Source organism: Lithobates pipiens, unplaced genomic scaffold (assembly GCF_037356315.1).
Source record: "Lithobates pipiens isolate NorthernLeopardFrog02 unplaced genomic scaffold, aLitPip1_a1.2 Scaffold_13, whole genome shotgun sequence".
Lineage (NCBI taxonomy): Eukaryota > Metazoa > Chordata > Amphibia > Anura > Ranidae > Lithobates > Lithobates pipiens.
The window spans coordinates 274,623,965-274,643,784 of NW_027507718.1; the positions used below are offsets into that span (position 1 = coordinate 274,623,965).

The 19,820-nt window shown below is 40.7% G+C and overlaps 1 protein-coding gene across 1 annotated transcript in view; it reads right to left on the minus strand.

Moving 5' to 3' along the window:
• The window catches only part of BDH2 (3-hydroxybutyrate dehydrogenase 2), a 43,241-nt gene that overhangs the window by 15,537 nt on the left and 7,884 nt on the right, over nucleotides 1-19,820 (minus strand). The window contains exons 2-6 of the mRNA XM_077476651.1: nucleotides 15,813-15,889; nucleotides 13,539-13,617; nucleotides 12,341-12,437; nucleotides 7,123-7,231; nucleotides 3,767-3,827 (exon numbers count right to left, since the gene is read on the minus strand). Coding sequence (XP_077332777.1) covers nucleotides 3,767-3,827; nucleotides 7,123-7,231; nucleotides 12,341-12,437; nucleotides 13,539-13,617; nucleotides 15,813-15,884 — 418 coding nt within the window. The 5' untranslated portion in view covers nucleotides 15,885-15,889. The remainder of the gene's footprint in view (nucleotides 1-3,766; nucleotides 3,828-7,122; nucleotides 7,232-12,340; nucleotides 12,438-13,538; nucleotides 13,618-15,812; nucleotides 15,890-19,820) is intronic.

The following is a 19,820-nucleotide window of genomic DNA, read 5'->3' on the forward strand; positions in this document are numbered from 1 at the left end:
TTTTTTCATCCAAAACTTTTGATTACCTGTTTTCGTGTAAAATCTATTAATTATATAATATATATATATATATATATATATTTTTTTTCATTCTAAATTATACATACAATTGAACTGTTTGGATGTTTGTTTTGTTTAATAAATGTAAGAAATTTTCTGTATCACTTAAGGCTGCTTTCACACTGGAGCGAGCAAGCGTTGACGGTAAAACGCTGCCAGTTTTAGCGGCGCTTTACCGTCATTTTAGCGGGGCACTTATAATCCAGCTAGCGGCCCAGGAAGGGGTTAAATGTGCCCGTGAAGCGCCGCTGCCAAAAATCGCATTGCAGGTGCTTCGGCAGCGGTGCCCATTCATTTCAATTGGCAGGAGTGGTGGAGGAGTGGTATACACCACTCGAAAGATGCTGCTTGCAGGACTTTTTTTTAACGTCCTGCCAGCGCATCTCCTCAGTGTGAAAGCACTCTGGGCTTCCACACAGACTGCAGGGGAGCCGTTTTGCAGGCACTTTACAGGCGCTATTTTAAAGCGCCTGAAAACGCCCCAGTGGGAAAGGTGTCTAACTGTTAGATTTTATGAGATGAAGGGGAAAAAATAAATAAATAAATCGGCCTAACATATCGGCCCAAAAAAAAAAAAAAAAAAAAAAAAAAAAAAAAAAAAATCGGCATCATATATCAGCCATCGGCCGTGGCGATTTCTAAATATCGGTATCGGCCAGAGAAAAACCCATATCGGTCGACCTCTAGTTTGTAGACACTAATTTTTGTGCAAACCAATTAATATAAACTTATGTAGAATACATATTGGCCTAAATTGATCAAGAAATTAAATTTTTTTTTAAAAATTTTATTGGATACATTTTATGGCAGAAAGTAAAAAAAAAATGTTTTTTTTTTGTTTTGTTTTTTTAATTGTCAATCTTTTTTGTTTATAGCACAATAATGCAGAGGTGATCAAATACCACCAAAAGAAAAAACTCTATTTGTGGAAAAAAAAAATAAAATAAAAAAAAAAACAAAAAAAAAAACAAGCATACATTTTATATGGGTACAGCTTTGCACGACCGTGCAATTGTCAGTTAAAGTAACGTAATGCCGTATCATAAAAAAACAGCCTGGTCATGAAGGGGGGGGGGGGGTAAATCTTCCGGAGGTTAAGTGGTTAAAAAAATGCATGGGGGTGCAGTACTCCACCCACATGGCCGCATCATTCATTCACAGTTCCCTGTAAATGAATAGGCTACAACTCGAAAGGTCTTGCAAGAGATATTTTTTCTGTACTTGGCCAAAAAAGAAAACGAATACTGCCATCAAATCTAAGGACTGGCATGTTGCAATATTTTAGACTTTTGTTTTTAGAGAGATCTCTCTCTCTTTTAATTTATTTAATTTTTTTATTACACATATATCTATATTTCGTATTTATCAGCGTATAACATGCACGTTTTTACCCTGAAAATCAGAGGAAAATCTGTGAGGGCCGCCGACATTGACCGAGCCGAGTGTACTCGGCTCGCAGTCACACCCAGTCCCGCCATTGGACCAGTGTGCGTGTGTCCATCATAGGAGCTGGCCAAGGGGCGTGACTGCGAGCGGAGTTGAGTACGCAAGTACACAGTGCACTCGGCTCAGCTTGGTCTATGTCAGCGGCGAGAGGAGCCAAATATCTTGGCAGCACTGTAACAACATATTTGGCGACCCATCGCAGTTTGCTACGGAAGTGGCGTTCCATCCCTGCCATCTTGCTACACCCCACACTCGTCCACAGTAAGGATACATTAAGAATGGGGAAAGCGGACATGTTACACCCACCGGAGGTTTGCATTTTACACGTATTTATAACAGTAACGTCAGTTTATACAGTAGCGCTAAATTTAAAACCCCAAACATGCTGCAGATGGACAGTGTGTAAGGCTGCATTGATGGGCATTTAATATGCAAGTTTTTATCCTTAAACTTAAACATGTTATACGATATAGAGATATGATATCTATTATATTAAAGCAGAATGCATTACATGTATACTTAGCAAGCATACTTAGCAAGCTTAGCATATAGAGTGAAGCAATGCGGTCAAGCTAATATGCTTTCAGGAACTGAAAGCTGCAACGGGAGGTTTTTAGACAGTTCGCTCCAGGAAGGAGGCTCTCAGCAGTAAGACAATACTAATATTTTAAGCCGGCAGGTGTCACAGAAAGCTGTAAAGTCGCACGAAACATTGTGGTTTCACTGTCCTGGCCCATGCTGTGTGGCAGAAGAGCAAAATCATGACAACAGAATTAAATCTGTTTTAGCATATAAAAATATGCTGCCCATATTTAGAAGCTTGTCTGTAGTTCTGCTTAATCTATTCAGTGAAATACTGGTGCTTTAAGTGAAGGATTAGTGAATAGAAACCTAGAAGAGTGAAAGCATAAAAAAGACCACGTGGTCCATCGAGTCTGCTCCATTCTATTTTATATGTATACGTGTTTTTTTTTTGTGCGTTTGTTTTTCTTTTTAACTTTTTTGGTCTACGTTTGTCCCAAGCATGGTTTCATTCACTTACTGTTGACTGACTCACTACCTCTGCAGGAAGTCTATTCCAAGTATCAACTACTCTATCAGTAAATTTATACTTTTAATATTTTGAACTTTCCTTCCGCTTTTTATAAGTAAGGTCTCCAGAATTGGACATAGTATTCCAAATGAGGTCTAACTAAAGATCCATATAGGGGAATCAGGATCTCCCTCCTCCTGGTGACCCCTCTAATGATGCTTTTCATTTATCAGGTCTATTGCAGTATAATGCCACCACTTTGAATTGAGCTTACACCAATACGTTTTTTTTTTTACCAGCGAGTACCAGTGGTCAAGTACGGCGGTCAAGTACTCGCGGATACTGAGCATTGATACCTTTGTAGTGTGATTTGAGCCCATACAAATTGCACTGCAAAGTATCGCATGCTATTTGAACAGGAATGAGGTGCGATTCCTGTCCAAATCGCATGCGGTTCCCCCCCACCGCTCCTGTGTGAACCCAGACAGGTCCCTATGACAAGCCTGGGTTCACACAGGAGCGGTGGGGGAAACCGCATGTGATTTGCACAGGAATCGCACTGCCTTCTTGTTCAAATCACATGCAATTCTTTGCAGTGCAATTTGAGTCCATCCATTTTGTATGGGCTTAAATCGCACCGCAAAAGGTATCGGATTCAGGTATTTGCACGAGTATGAGTACTTTTGCAAATGCTTAGTATTGGCACCAATACCAGTACTGGTGCCAATACTAAGCATTTGCAAAAGTACCTGCTTCAATTATAAACTAGCTCTAGTTCAGCATAACTCAAAATTGTATTGTTTCCTATAGCCCAAGAATACATGCCAAGGCTGCATTCACACCTGAGCACAGCAGGTTTCAGGCATATTATTTTTAGCATTTTTTGTGCACGTATACAAGAAGTGTATTTCAAGGGTTTTACAGGTGTACTCAAGCTTCAGAGGTTTATTTTAATCAATGAAAAGCATTACAGACTAAAGTCTTTGCAACCAGAAATGCCTATTCTTGCCTCTATTGTAGCTCATGTAGCTTTTGGAACATCAAGTTTTGTTCTACAGGCATCTGAACCACCATTAAAATACATGACATTTTTGGATGTTGAGTGTTTTGGTGCTTTGAGCTTCGTGTTACAAAAAAAAACTTAGGTGCAAAATAGCTGTTAAACTTTTTCTGGTTTAACTGCTTACCAAAACAACTGAAGCAAGGAAATTTAACTTCTAGTAATACCTTTAATGCTGGAAGCCACAGAAGACATGTTGATGATATTCCCGGATTTTTGAGCAAGCATCTAAAAACATAATATAAAATCATTGTCACTTTTTCTGTACCTATATGGTCTCATGTAGGAACTTACCATAATAGATACACAGTTACGCCAACTATGCCCATGCTGCCCTGGCAACTAGGGACAAATACCAAGTAAACAGAGGATGAAGATCCCATTTACTTCCTTAGATTCTAGTGTTCTGTCCTCCACAGAGGTCTGTTTATATTGGTAGCAGATTGGGGCACACACACACACACACACGTTCCATAACTGCTGCAATGTTTTGAACACACTTTTTCCATCATGTACATATACAATAACCTTAACTACGGTATGCACACATTATATATATATATATTTATATTATTTTTATGGTTTTTTTTAAACATTAACACAAGCTACTTGTTTTCACATGTATATTGAAAAAAACATTAAAATGACTATACAAACACATCAACAGTGCACGAATGAAGACTCATTCACTGCCAATGAAAATCTATATATCTTCCATATTTAAAGTGAAAGCAGACCTTTCATGCTCTTGCTGTTTTTAGCTTTCTTTTCTGAACTTCACCCCCAATACACTGCCCATCTCCAGGAATGCCGACAGGTGCACCCTGTGCCCTACGGGCCCTATGAAGTCTCAGCTGGGTTATAAATTTAAAAAAGGAAAGAAGCACGACCTAAGTGCAACATTAAAAAGTAGGATTTATTATCACAGGATTAAAAAGCACTTACAGGATCCAAGAAGAAACGCACTTGTCCGTTGTGAGGGCATCTGCCACTTGCTCAGTCCTGCAGGAGCTGCCTGTTGTCCAAATGTGACGTTACTGGGCGGAGTGGAGATGGCTGGAGAATGCTAGACTACGCGCTCTTCCCGCAGAGACACGCAGCCATTCCCGTTAGGGACACACAAACTGAAAGCCATGCAGAGTTTTTAGTCATTCACTCTGTGAAGGAGGAGAGGCATTGCTTTGGTTCTGTTTCCCTCTTGCTCTGCATGCGAGTGCAGTGCTGAGAATGGTTGCGTGTAATACTGCAGTTCTAAATGGGAGCCTGCGTGAAGTGGAGACTTCAGCGGGACTCCATAGGTCCTTGCAGGCACAGGGGGCACCCACATACCTGATGTAGGGCAGTGTCCCAGGAGGAATAAGATGCGGAAACTTCAAAAAGAAAACATGATAAAAACAGCAAAAGCATGTAAGCTCTGATATTAGCAGCTTTAGTAAAAAAAAAAAATAATAATAATATGTCTTTAATGCCACCCATGCACTTTGTGTGCACTTTTAATCAACTGAACTAGCAATTAAAGTGGTTCTAAAGCCTAAACATTTTTTTTTACCTTAATGCATTCTTTGCATTAAGGTAAAAAATGTTTAGATGGCAGTATCCCCCTCTCACCTTACCTGACAGAAGACAGCAAGGCTCAGGAGCAAGCCTGCACAAGTGCCCCCATAGAAAATGGGGGGGGGGGGGGGGTGGACAAACCGCGAAGAGGAGGTTTGGGGCTGCTCTGTGCAATTCCATTGAGCAGAGCAGGTAAGTATAAAGATCATTTACAACCACTTTAGTAGCATAAAAAGTTCTGCCATCAAGGGTAAATGCTGTCTTTTATAAAATTCAAAAAACCCATATCCCACACCTTTAGTGCCCTCCTTCTCAAAATTCTCAGTATAAATACTGTCCTTAAATGCAGAAAAGTTATCACTGTCTGGCCTTTCCTGGGTCAGATCATTGCATGTGTGACACATTGACTAGCTTACGTGAATGGCTAGGCCTAACCATGGAGAGTAATGATCAAGTTCAAGATACAGATCGCTATTCCCCTTTGGACAAACAACAAAAACTCTGATAAAAGTGGGGACCAAATACAGAATTTAAATATGAGCTTAGGCTGGGTGCACACGACAATGTTTTAATCATGCAATTCAAAATGTAGCATGATCAAGCAATTTAACCACTTAAGGACCAGGCCTCTTTTTCAGACTTGGTGTTTCCATGTTTAAAACAGTTTTTTTTGCTAGAAAATTACTTAGAACCCCCAAACATTTTATATTGTTTTTTTTCTAACACCCTAGAGAATAAAATGGCGGTCATTGAAATACTTTTTTTCACACCGTATTTGCGCAGCGGTCTTACAAGCGCACTTTTTTTGGAAAAAATTCACTTTTTTGAATAGAAAAATAAGACAACAGTAAAATTAGCCCAATTTTTTTTATACTGTGAAAGATAATGGTATGCCGAGTAAATTGATACCCAACATGTCACGCTTCAAAATTGTGCCCGCTCGTGGAATGGCGTCAAACTTTTAGCCTCAAAAATCTCCATAAGCGACATTTAAAAAATTCTACAGGTTGCATTTTTTGCGTTACAGAGGAGGTCTAGGGCTAGAATTATTGCTCTCGTTCTACCGATCGCGGCGATACCTCACATGTGTGGTTTGACCACCGTTTTCATATGCGGGCGCTACTCGCGTATGCGCTCGCTTCTGTGCGCAAGCTCGTCATAACGGGGTGTTTTTAAAAAAAAAATTTTTTTTCTTATTTATTTTAATTGATTGTATTTATTGTTACACTGTTTTAAAAAAATAAATAAAATGGATCACTTTTATTCCTATTACAAGGAATGTAAACATCCCTTGTAATAGAAAAAAGCATGACAGGTCCTCTTAAATATGAGATCTGGGGTCAAAAAGTCCTCAGATCTCATATTTGGGCTAAAATGCAAAAAAAAAAAAAAAAAAAAAAAGGAAGAAAATCTGACATTTAAAAAAATATATATACCTTTAAGAGGTATGGGCGGAAGTGACGTTTTGACGTCGCTTCCGCCCTGCTATGGTATAGAGACGAGTGGGGGCCATCTTAGCCTCACTTGTCTCTATGCCCAGCAGATGGAAGGACCCGATCGCCTCCGCCGCTACCGACGGCTCCGGTAAGCGGCGGAAGGTGCGGGAGGGCGGCGGGAGGGGGGGGTGGCACCTCTCCCGCCGCCGATAGCGGTGATCTCGCGGTGAATCCGCCGCGGAGACCACCGTTATCGTACAGCCGACCGCCGCCTGAAGAGATGGATATCTCGGTTGTGGCAGCAGCTGCTGCCGTTACCGAGATATCCCTCTTTAAAAATAGGACGTACATCGTCGTGCGGCGGTCGGCAAGTGGTTAATAAATGCAAGATTATACAGGACTGTAATCGGTTTTTACAAAACCATTTCAGAAAATATGCAAAAGGTCAAGGCTTGTACATCTTTTTTCCTGCTGTAGGAAAGAACGTGATTACACTTCTAAAACCTATATATATAAAAACAATGACAACTAACTTTTGGCAGGAACGTTTTGATCATGAGATACATGCTCCGCACATTAAGATTCATTGTAAAGTCCCAATCTGCTTCTTCACAATCTAGAATGGATCCATGGTGGACAAAGCTGCACAAAAGATCACAAAGACAAACTTAGGTAATGCTTTAACCATTTCTCTTCAGACACAATGCAATCTGAATGCATAATCTAGTTTTGCTTTTTCTCACTGCCATCCTGTAAAGAAATGTGCTAAAATGACCAATACCTAGCATTGGCTAAAGTCTCCTTCTGACTGCTGAACCTGTAAGAGAAAAGCGGTTAGGTGAGCTCTGCCATTGCTTAGGATATGTGTACAGGCAGAGATGCCGATTGGCTGCTGAGGCAAATGCAGCCAATCAATGACTGTGCCAACATACAGATCCCCTCCCCTGCCATGGTTCTGTGACTAGATTGGTGATGGAGGGTGACTATTGAGGCTCCTTGGAGAGGGGTATTTTTATTTAATTTAAAACTTATACAGTGCCTTGCAAAAGTATTCAGCCCCCTTGAACTTTTCAACCTTTTGCCACATTTCAGGCTTCAAACATAAAGATATAAAATTTAAATTTTTTGTGAAGAATCACCAACAAGTGGGACATAATTGTGAAGTGGAACGAAATCTATTGGATATTTTAAACCTTTTTAGCAAATAAAAAACTGAAAAGTGGTGCGTGCAAAATTATTCGGCCCCTTTACTTTCAGTGCAGCAAACTCACTCCAGAAGTTCAGCGAGGATCTCTGAATGATCCAATGTTGTCCTAAATGACTGATGGTGATAAATAGAATCCACCTGTGTGTAATCAAGTCTCTGTATAAATGGACCTGCTCTGTGATAGTCTTAGGGTTCTGTTGAAAGCGCAGAGAGCATCATGAAGACCAAGGAACACACCAGGCAGGTCCGTAATACTGTTGGAGAAGTTTAAAGCCGGATTTGGATACAAAAAGATTTCCCAAGCTTTAAACATCCCAAGGAGCACTGTGCAAGCGATCATTTTGAAATGGAAGGAGTATCAGACCACTGCAAATCTACCAAGACCTGGCCGTCCATCTAAACTTTCAGCTCAGACAAGAAGACTGATCAGAGATGCAGTCAAGAGTCACTCTGGATGAACTGCAGAGAACTACAGCTAAGGTGGGAGAGTCTGTCCATAGGACAACAGTCGTACACTGCACAAATCTGGCCTTTATGGAAGAGTGGCAAGAAGAAAGCCATTTCTCAAAGATATCCATAAAAAGGTCTCGTCTAAAGTTTGCCACAAGCCACCTGGGAGACACAACAAACATGTGGAAGAAGGTGCTCTGGTCAGATGAAACCAAAATCAAACTGTTTGCCCACAATGCAAAACGATATGTTTGGCGTAAAAGCAACACAGCTCATCACCCTCAACACACCATCCCCACTGTCAAACATGGTGGTGACAGCATCATGGTTTGGGCCTGATTTTCTTCAGCAGGGACAGGGAAGATGGTTAAAATTGAGGGGAAGATGGATGCAGCCAAATACAGGACCATTCTGGATGAAAACCTGTTGGAGTCTGCAAAAGACCTGAAACTGGGACGGAGATTTATCTTCCAACAAGACAATGATCCCAAACATGCAGCAAAATCTACAAAGGAATGGTTCACAAATAAACGTATCCAGGTGTTAGAATGGCCAAGTCAAAGTCCAGACCTTAATCCAAATCGAGAATCTGTGGAAAGAGCTGAAAACTGCTGTTCACAAACGCTCTCCGTCCAACCTTACTGAGCTCGAGCTGTTTTGCAAGGAAGAATGGGCAAGAATTTCAGTCTCTCGATGTGCAAAACTGATAGACATACCCCAAGCGACTTGCAGCTGTAATCGCAGCAAAAGGTGGCTCTACAAAGTATTAACGCAAGGGGGCCAAATAATTTTGCACGCCCCACTTTTAATTTTTTTATTAGTTAAAAAAGTTTCAAAAATCCAATAGATTTCATTCCACTTCACAATTGTGTCCCACTTGTTGGTGATTCTTCACAAAAAATAAAAATTTTATATCTTTATGTTTGAAGCCTGAAATGTGGCAAAAGGTTGAAAAGTTCAAGGGGGCCGAATACTTTTGCAAGGCACTGTATGTAATGTGTAGTTACGCTAACCACAAGAGTGACAGCATTTTTGTCTCTTGACTGCTCTCCTGTGTTGTCACTCTGCCACAAGCAACCTTAATAGAGGCTTCAAGCCCTATGTGTTACACAACCATGATCTGCTGCCATCACTGTGAGGAGGTGGAGGGCAGCCGGATGACGCCACTCTCTCTACTTCAAATCAGAAAAAGCCTTGTTTTCATTCATAAAAATAGGAGATTTTTCCTGAATGGCAGAGAAACACTAAGCCCAACTCTATTTTATCGAACAGAGACAGAAAGTCTCCCATACTGCTGCCAGGACACCGCACCACTACTGTATGTAGCCACTGCTATTACTGTTCATTATAGCACACCTAGTGGTCACATTGTTTGTGTCAAAAATTAACCCCAAGTGATTCCACTTATTACATGCATGCCAACTACCATATACATAATGGAACAAAGGACATGTCTGGATAGGACTTTATAGGCATTACACATATTTGCACATAGAACTACATAAAATAGAGTTTATTTAGAACATATTAAAAAAAAAAAAAAAAAAAAAAAAAGAAGAAAGAGAAAAACATTAAAACAGATACATAAGGCTGCCATAGAAAATGCGTGATCAAAACATATCGGGTACAAATCTCTTAACACATTTTAAAATAGCTTTCTTATTCTCTTGGAATTTTTAAACACTGGAATACTGTAGCTGTAGCATTTAACTTTAATTGTGACAGTTTGTTGGAAGCTTTTTGTTTCATTTCCCATGTGTCCCACCCCACAAGTCCCAGGCGCCAGGTCACAATTGCAACTAGAAATTGCGTCCTGGTGCCCAGGCTTTTGTCAGCCCATTCACTATTGGCTCCAGGCATGAACATGGCGTGTTAGAGTGCAGAAGTTGCAAAACGTTTGGCTGCGACGCATGTCAAATCGCTTGGAATTTCCTATCAAGTCCCTCCTCCTTCTACCCTATTGGCCATTTCCTTGTGGTGTATTCCAGCACCTCAAAAAAAAAAAAAAAATTGTAAAATGTCCCCCCTTATAATTATACTACCTGCTTCCCGCCTGCCCACAGTACATTTACTGCAGGCGGTGGCATGAACAGGCTGGATAACGTACAAGTACATCATCCAGCCTGTTCCAAGTTAGGGACGCACAAGCGGGTGCTGTTCCCACACTGATACTGGCTACAGTGGGATTTTGTCAGCAGGTTCCAGCCAATGATTTATGGCTGAGACCTGGTGATCGGCTGTAGCTAATCACAGAACAGAGTCCTGTGTTTACAAACACACAGTGCTTTGTACACAGGACAGTGATCTTTGAAAGTTAAAACAAAAAACTGGCTCCTAGATTCAAAGCAAAATTTGTCAAGTCCTGGTCCCACATACAACTGAAATGTCTTTTTGTTTCCCTACTCCCTTTATCTTCACTCTTGAGACCCCCTGTTATTCCCTGCCCACTTCCTTAGTTTCTCATCTCCAATATTTCTGTCACTGCACAGATTAGTAGATCTCCATTGACCCCCCTTGGGTGTTCAAGATCAGGATGTTATTGCCCAAGTTCCTGTGTCAGGACAGTTTCAGGGGGTTTTAATTCCCAACCTGTTCACTGTTGGGAACACAAATCACCCCATCTGGGATCTTTACGCTCTGAAAGCCTTCATTTGGGTCTAGAAATTCTGCATGGAATCCACCAAATCTGTCATGGCCTCCTTTCATCAGGGAGACTTTCTGAATTCTGTGGACGTCAAGGATGCTTATCTTCATGTCCCCATCTTTCCTGCACATCAGCGATTATTAAGCTTTGTGGTGGGGCCCCTACACCACACCTTCCTAACTATAGTTCAGTAGCCCATATACAGCCAAAAATAACCAAATGGTGGGCATCAGTCCCAATTTGTGTATAACATGGTCCACAAAGGAAAAGGGAAATGTTGAGGAGCACCGGGGCTTTGTGACACCCAGATATTTTTAAAACAAATAGTCAGCACTGTAATAAAAATATAAAACAAACATTTTTTGAAAAAGCTAAAATGTCACCTCTATCAGAGTAGAGGGCATCACTGAACATTAAAAATACAAATAGCACTCATTCCTTCGTTATAAAAATAAATCTACGCCCTCAGTGAATATCTGATATAATGAACAATAACTTATATCTTGGAGCACCTTTGTGTCTTTAAACATTTGTAATGTTTTGTTTCCAATTTTATTATACAATTCTTGTTTCTGTAACAGTGACTATCAATATCTGTTAAACCTCAAAAATGTATAAAAAAAAATTACAACATAAAAAAAAATTAATTACAAATAGCATTAAACATGTACAAGGTAATAATTCCTTTGTGGGCCATGTTGTACACAACTTCCTAATCCTGCCCTCAGACCTCTCATCTGCATATGTGGTATTCACCAAGGTGCTGGTTCCAGTATTATACCCATTGTGCTTTTGTGGGGTGTCTCCATTATGTGATATTTAGAAGATTCCTGTTCAGGGACTAGTTGGATGAAGTGTCTTTAGCTGTCCAGATGTCACAGCGGTTCAAATGGAATTTAAGCTCTTTTGAAAAAAAAAAAAAAAACACTTATGATGGATGGCAGACTGTAGGGCTAGGAAGGAATTCCTGGGTGCTGTCAAATGGCTAGCTTCTGTCGGCCTGGCTGCAGTACACAGCCCAAACGTTGGCCGGTTTCTATTGAACTGGCCAATGCCGCCTGACATTGGGTCCATGTGTATGAGGCTTTAGGCCGCCACCTGGTCTTCTGTTCATATGTTCTACCAGGTGGATGTTTCAGCCTTATCTGATGTCAGATGTAAGGTCCATCAGATGGCTTTTCTCAGCTGCAAGCAGTCTCCAGTTTTTCTGCCGTTTTCTCCTTGGGCCCGTTAACGATTGTTTGCTGTGCTTCCCACCCCCCAGTTGCACTGTTTTTAGAAATCCTAAAAAGGTTAAAAACTTCCTGTCTCTCTCAATGGAAGAGAAAAAAAAAACATTTTTAGCAAGGTGGCATAGAAAGATTTTGGTTACAGAAAAGAAGGTTGTGACAACTCTGGCACCTGCCATAACAAAACAAAGGCTCATTATTAACTGAAGGCTGTTACTTACCCAGCTACATTAAAAAGAACATCAATTCTATCAATTTCCTGAGACAGTTTTTCAATTTGGTCCTTTTTAGTCACATCCAGCACTCGTGTCTCTATACCTAAAGAAAACATCAAACTAATCAAATAAAGTAATTGTTAGTCATGTTGAAGGGGATCTGTGCTAGGAGGGGGGAATTGTGCTAGAAAAGGAAATATAAGGTGGGGGGGAGGGGAGGAGAAGGTATTTTGTTGGGGGGGTTCCTTTTTTGGGGTGGGGGGGTTGAGCTAGGGGCATATGCAGAGAGAAAGAATTTAAGCTGGGGTGGGGCAAAGATTTGTGCTAGGATAGGGGAAGTCAGCAGGGGGGTGGGTTTGTACTGGGAGGAAGGGGGGATGTATGTTTAGGGGGGTAAGCATGCAGATTAGTGCTCGATTTTTTTTCCCCACTGTGAAACATAGTAGTGGCAGCATCATGTTGTGGGGATGCTTTTCTTCAGCAGGGACAGGGAAGCTGGTCAGAGTTGATGGGAAGATGGATGGAGCCAAATACATTGTAATCTTAGAAGAAAACCTGGAGGGGTGGAAGAGGACTCCAGTGGCAATCTGTGAAGCTCTGGTGAACTCCATGCCCAAGAGGGTAAGGCAGTGCTGGAAGATAATGGTGGCCACACAAAATATTGACACTTTGGGCCCAAGTTGGACATTTTCACTTAGGGGTGTAATCACTTTTGTTGCCAGCGGTTTAGACATTAATGGCTGTGTATTGAGTTATTTTGAGGGGACAGCAAATTTACACTGTTATACAAGCTGTACACTCACTACTTTACATTGTAGCAAAGTGTAATTTCTTCTTCAGTGTTGTCACATGAAAAAGTTATAATAAAATATTTACAAAAACGTGAGGGGTGTACTCACTTTTGTGAGATACTGTATATTGTGCACACATACATATATATATATATATATATATACGCACGAATGTTGGTGAACGCACCTCACCAGTGGATGTGTTGCAGCGCAGTGCAATATGTGCCAATGCACTAATGCGTGTTGTGGTGCACTGCTATAAATGCTGCAATTTTTGGTTCTTTGTAGTGCAATGGCCAGCTCAATATAAAGCCCCAATAAATGGGCTATCCTAATGCAAGACACATGCGTGTGATGTACCTCAGTGGACCTTGCTGGCGTCAATGTGCTCTAAAACATGAACTGAAAGTAACCTTTGTATGATTCCAGCTCCTTCAACTTCTCTCCATTGATATCAGTTGCAATCACCTTGGCGCCTTCTTTAGCAAACGCCTTAAAACACAAAGAAAATAATTTATGCAGTTATCACATTTTGCTTCATATTTTCTAAACAACTTTACATTTCAAGACATTAGAATACAGTAATCATAATTTTATATGCACTTTGTTTCTTTTCACCATTAGGCCTCATGCGCTGGAGGTTTTTAATTTGGCTGTTAGGGGCGTCTGGCGTTTTTTTTTGTAAATGCCACTGCATGTTAGCCTATGTGTCCGTGCACACGCAAGCATTTAGAGACAGCAGCGCTTGGGGGCATAAACCCCCCCCCCCCCCCCCCCACAGCCAATGCATTCAGGAGAAGCACCGTTTTGGCAGAATTTAAACCTGTGTTAAGGCTAGGGACTTTATTTTAGTGGCCAAAATTAATTATTATTCTGGCCAATGAAGTGAATTAACGCTAGAGCTTGTGATTTATTCATCCTCTCTGAGGATCTCTCCTGCAGAGGTTGCCAATTCTTTCATATAAACAAGTGGAGAGACTTATCTGCTCACTCAGCTGTCAAAAGAAAACATCTGGGCAGTCTGCCAAGTTTTTTTTTTAACTTGCAACATTGTAACTAATGCTTCCTTCTTGGATCAAAGGGATAGAACTTCTGTGTAAGTAAATAATCTGGGCAGACTGCCAAATTTTCAACAACAAAATGCAGGAAGTTTAACCACTTAAAGTCTAAATCTTTTTCTGACACTTCTTTCTTAAGTTAAAATCAATATTTTTTGCTAGAAAATGATTTGGAACCCCCAAACATTATATATATTTTAGCAGAGACCCTAGGGAATAAAATGGCAATTGCTGCAATATTTTATGTCACACTGCATTTGCCCAGCGGTCTTTCAAATGCAATTTTTTGGGGAAAAATACACTTCAATGAATAAAAAAAAAAAAAAAAAAAAAAAAAAAAAAAGGGAAACTGTAAAGTTAGCCCAATTTTTTTTTATTGTTTTAATGTGAAAGATAGTGTTACGCCGCGAAAATCGTGATCTTCTAAGTTGTGATTCTCATTTTAGCCAGAATCGTGCAGCTCTAATTAACGCCCAAGCGACTCATGCTGTTTTTCTGCCAAAAAAAAAAAAAAAAGGCATCTAGGAAAGATTAGCAAAACATCCAGTGTGTGCATGTGGCCTTAAGTTCCTTTCACATGGGGTGGATTGCGTTCCGATCAGCAGTGGTCAGAAGTAAACAGATTCTGCTGTTCGTTTAGACCTGACTACGCTCTGTTTCAATCTGCCTAAACGGAAGTGTATGGACCATCTTCTATTTTTTATTTTTGGGGGGGGGGGGGGGGTGTCACAAGTCAGTTTACATTGCCTCTCCATAGGAATGCATGCACCTTCCGATCAAGTCCGCCTGAAAATCTGATAGGCAGACCTGATTGGAGCACCGGCGTGAAATGGGCCTCAATCATGCTCATAAATATAGATCTCAAAACGTGCAATTAATATAGCCTAATGCTTGGCATTAGAATTGAGAAGAAAACTTTTCATGTGCTGGCAAACAATACAAACAGCAATGTGGTAAGAAGAGAGAAGAAACTACAGATGAGTGTTCAAACAACTTTGGCCCTGACAATAGATGCTAAGGAGCATGTCCAGGGCTAACGAGTGGATGTTACTTTCTATAGTGCGCCTGGGTGTAGAATATACACATTTTATTTTCTAATTTAACAGAATTTTCGGTTGGCCAGGAGGAACGCAATTCTAATTCATTTCACACTATGACTTGTTTATTCACCATACAGCGATGAATTAAAACCTACACATTATTGCTCCCTGTACTCAGGATAATTAGGACCAAAAAAAAGGATTACAAATATTTGAATACCTATTAAATTTTACAAAATATATTATACAAACTGACAAAGTTTTTTTTTTTTGTTTTTTTTTTTTTTTACCAGCTAATATTAAAAAAAATATGAACTGGGAATGAAAACATCGTACCCATTTGCATTAAAATATAATTTCTTTTCTTTTATTCAATGTTTTCTCAAGTCATCATACTGCTTATGTTTGATGGTGTACTAGCGGACATGCTGTAAATCTGACATCTAAATGTTAGAGACGTGGGCATTTGCATGTACTGAAGAGCTGTTCTGAATAGTTTTTTTTTTTTAATATATTTTGAACACTTTAAACAAATACATGTATGTAAAAATAGATAAACCAGAGGACACATTAGGATATTCAGACTTACAATGGCAGCAGCCTTTCCAATACCCTGTGCTCCTGCTGACAACACAATGACTTTCCCATCTAAGCGCCCCATTACACCTAAAAGAAAGAAGAGACGTTAGCCACCTGGAATCTGAACTTATTTCACTGCTAGAAAGATGCAACATAGTTAATCACATTGAAAAAAAAAAAAAGACACACAAGACTATTTAGTTCAACCAAATGAATTAATACAGTGGGGCAAAAAAGTATGCCACCAATTGTGCAAGTTCTCCCACGTAACAATACGAGAGAGGCCTGTAACTGTCATCATAGGTATACCTCAAATATGAGACACAAAATGTGGAAACAAATCCAGACAATCACAGTCTGATTTTTGAAAGAATTTATTTGCAAATTATGGTGGAAAATAAGTATTTGGTCAATATTAAAAGTTAATCTCAATACTTTGTTACATATCCTTTGTTGGCAATGACAGAGGTCAAACGTTTTCTGTAAGTCTTCACAAGGTTGTCACACACTGTTGCTGGTATGTTGGCCCATTCCTCCATGCAGATCTCCCCTAGAGCAGTGATGTTTTGGAGCTGTCGCTGGGCAACAGACTTTCAACTCTCTCCAAAGGTTGAGGGGTTGAGATCTGGAGACTGGCCAAGCCACTCCAGGACCTAGAAATGCTTCTTACGAAAACCACTCCTTCATTGCCCGGGTGGTGTATTTTGGATCATGGTCATGCTGAAAGACCCAGCCAGGTTTCATCTTCAATGCCCTTGCTGATGGGAGGTTTGCACTCTAAATCTCATGATACATGGCCCCATTCATTCTTTCATATACACGGATCAGTTGCCCTGTTCCCTTTGCAGAGAAACAGCCCCAAAGCATGATGTTGCTACCCCCATGCTTTACAGTAGGTATGGTGTTCTTTGGTTGCATTCTCTCTCCTCCAAACATGACGAGTTGTGTTTCTACCAAACAGTTCTACTTTGGTTTCATCTGACCATATGACATTCTCCCAATCCTCTTCTGGATCATCCAAATGCTCTCTAGCAAACCTCAGATGGGCTCGGACATGTACTGGCTTAAGCAGGGGGACATGTCTGGCTCTGTAGGATCTGAGTCCCTGGCGGCGTAGTGTGTTACTGATGGTAGCCTTTGTTATGTTGGTCCCAGCTCTCTGCAGGTCATTCACTAAGTCCCCGCCCCCCCCCCCCATGTGGGTCTGAGATTTTTACTCACCATTCTTGGGATCATTTTGACCCCACAGGGTCTTGCATGGAGCCCCAGATCAAGGGAGATTATCAGTGGTCTTGTATGTCTTCCATTTTCTAATTATTGCTCCCACAGTTGATTTCTTCACACCAAGCTGCTTGCCTATTGCAGATTCAATCTTCCCAGCCTGTTGCAGGTCTACAATTTTGTTTCTGGTGTCCTTCGACAGCTCTTTGGTCTTCCCCATAGTGGAGTTTGGAGTGTGACTGTTTGAGGTAGTGGACAGTTGTCTTTTATACTGATAAAAGTCCAAACAGGTGCCATTAATACAGGTAATGAGTGGAGGACAGAGGAGCCTCTTATAGAAGATACAGGTCTGAGAGACAGAAATCTTGCTTGTTTGTAGGCGACCAAATACTTATTTTCCACCATAATTTGCAAATAAATTCTTTAAAAAAAATCAGACAATGTGATTGTCTGGATTTGTTTCCACATTTTGTCTCTCATAGTTGAGGTATACCTATGATGACAATTACAGGCCTCTCTCATCTTTTTAAGTGGGAGAACTTGCACAATCGGTGGCTGACTAAATACTTTTTTGCCTCACTGTAAGTAAATTGAAAACGTGCAAATACAGAAATCTAAACAGTTGCTCCAGAGGATGGCAGACAAAAAACAAAAAAAAAAAAAAAAACACAACATTAAAAAGTGTTACTTAGTCCACAACATTAAAGCCATACACGATCAGTTGCAGGCCCTTGCACTACATGGTTTTGGTAAATCTGAAGGAAGAACTCAAAACTGATAGTGTGTATGAGGCTTAAAACCTGTATATGAAATAAAGCATGCTTACTATACTCACTATGAAACCTAAGGGGTTAATCCTCTGCATCGTATAAAAAGGCTGCTTGATTCCGTATTCTCTGATCCTCCCCTTCTTTTAGGGCCTGGTCCACACCTATGCAGGCTGCAGTTTGGATATTCCAGGTGCATTTTGCAATGCACGTTTTTTGAGCCATTGAAGTCTATGGAACCAGAAACCAGAAAAAAAAAGTCCCTGCCTCTTTCCATAAAACGCACAGATGTGAACGTGACCCATAGGAAACCATGTTAAATGGACTGCAGTGTGCAAAACTGAAAACACACTAAAAATGCATAGTTGTGAACCAGGCCTTACTGTCCCTAATCCATTTGCTGATAGCACAAAGCTCTTGGAAGCACTCTGCACATGCTCAGTATGGTATTTCAAGAGAATTTTTTTTCTCTTTTTTCTTTTTTTTTGAGAGGGTGCATGTGATCAGCACAAAACCAATCAGCACTATCCAGACAGAGGTTCAGGGGGTAGGCAGTCATATAGACAGTCAGAGGAGAATGAAAACTCCTACAAGCGTTAACCAGTGCTCGGCCAGACACTAAAAGAGGTCACGAGACTGCTATATACTGCTGCTGAGAAGTTATTTAGCTGTTTATATTTGCTAAAATAATTGCATTTCCATGTTCTGTGTACTGTGGGAGATCAGATATAGTTAATGCAGGGTCCTGGGTTTAGTAAGCCCTTGTACACACGGTCGGGGAATCCGTCGGCATGTGTCCTATCGGACCGTGTTGTCGGATAATCCGACTGTGTGTGGTATGCATCGGACTGTTTCCTTCAGAAAATCCGTCGGACCAAATTTTCAAACTTGCTAGAAATATTTTCCAACAAACTGGTCCGATAGGACATACTCCGATCATGTGTAGAGAATTCCGATCGGACAAAGTGCCACGCATGCTCAGATCAAATTCCTACATCAAAGCTATTGGCTACTAGCCTGAACGTAGACCCATCATAACGAAATTACGCCATCACGTTCTGAACGATCGGATTTTTCGACAACTTTGTCCGACCGTGTGTATGCAACAGTTTCGGACAAAATCCGACGGATTTGGTTGTCGAAATGTCCGACCGTGTGTACAAGGGCTTACACTTTAAGCATTATGCGTACCTAATTTGATCCAGCAGGGGAAACAATAACTTTCTGAGATATGGTTCAGAAATCCGTTGATCATGCAAGGTGACAGGTAGATTGCATCCCTGCCATGCCAACCCTCAGTCTGAAGTGCTCCTGCCCCATGAACAGAGTGATGCAGAAAAGTGTCATAAATGTGTCCTGCGCTGATCAAAGCTGTCCTTCCTTTCTCATACATCTCAAGTGCTTGTATGTGACATCACATGTGGTGGATGAGCGAGAGGAGGGCCAGTGGAGATTAACATGCCAGAACAGATATTTCAATGCCTTACCGCCACATGCAGAGAACACATTAAGGCAAACAAAACTTCTGCCTTTATAACCACTTTAAGCCTCATTTGCCACATAGTTGCCCAAATCAAACAGTACACTCAGATCTGTTTGCACGTTAGACATATCTTATAGGGACTTTATTCAATTACATAGCTTGGTGTCATCTGCAAACAAAGAAATGTATGGTTAATCCCAAACTCTATATCACTAATAAATAGGTTAAAAAGGAAGGGTTGCAAAACTGAACCTTGGGTACACCACTAAAGACAATGTTTTAAACCTAGAGATGTTAGAGCTGGATAGATGTTATTGCAATGTTATATTGGACCATTGTATGTGTATGCACAGTATATACCATACTCGTGGGACCACTGTTGCCACTACTACAGCGATCGCTGCTGTCTTCTTGGTTACATGCTGGACTGCTGCATAGTGACCACAGGGGCTCACTTTCTCAGGATGGGCCCAATTTACAGAATGCCTTGCATTTTTCTCAATGAACACAAACCACTTTCCCATTGGACGAGGTGGAGATTGTGACT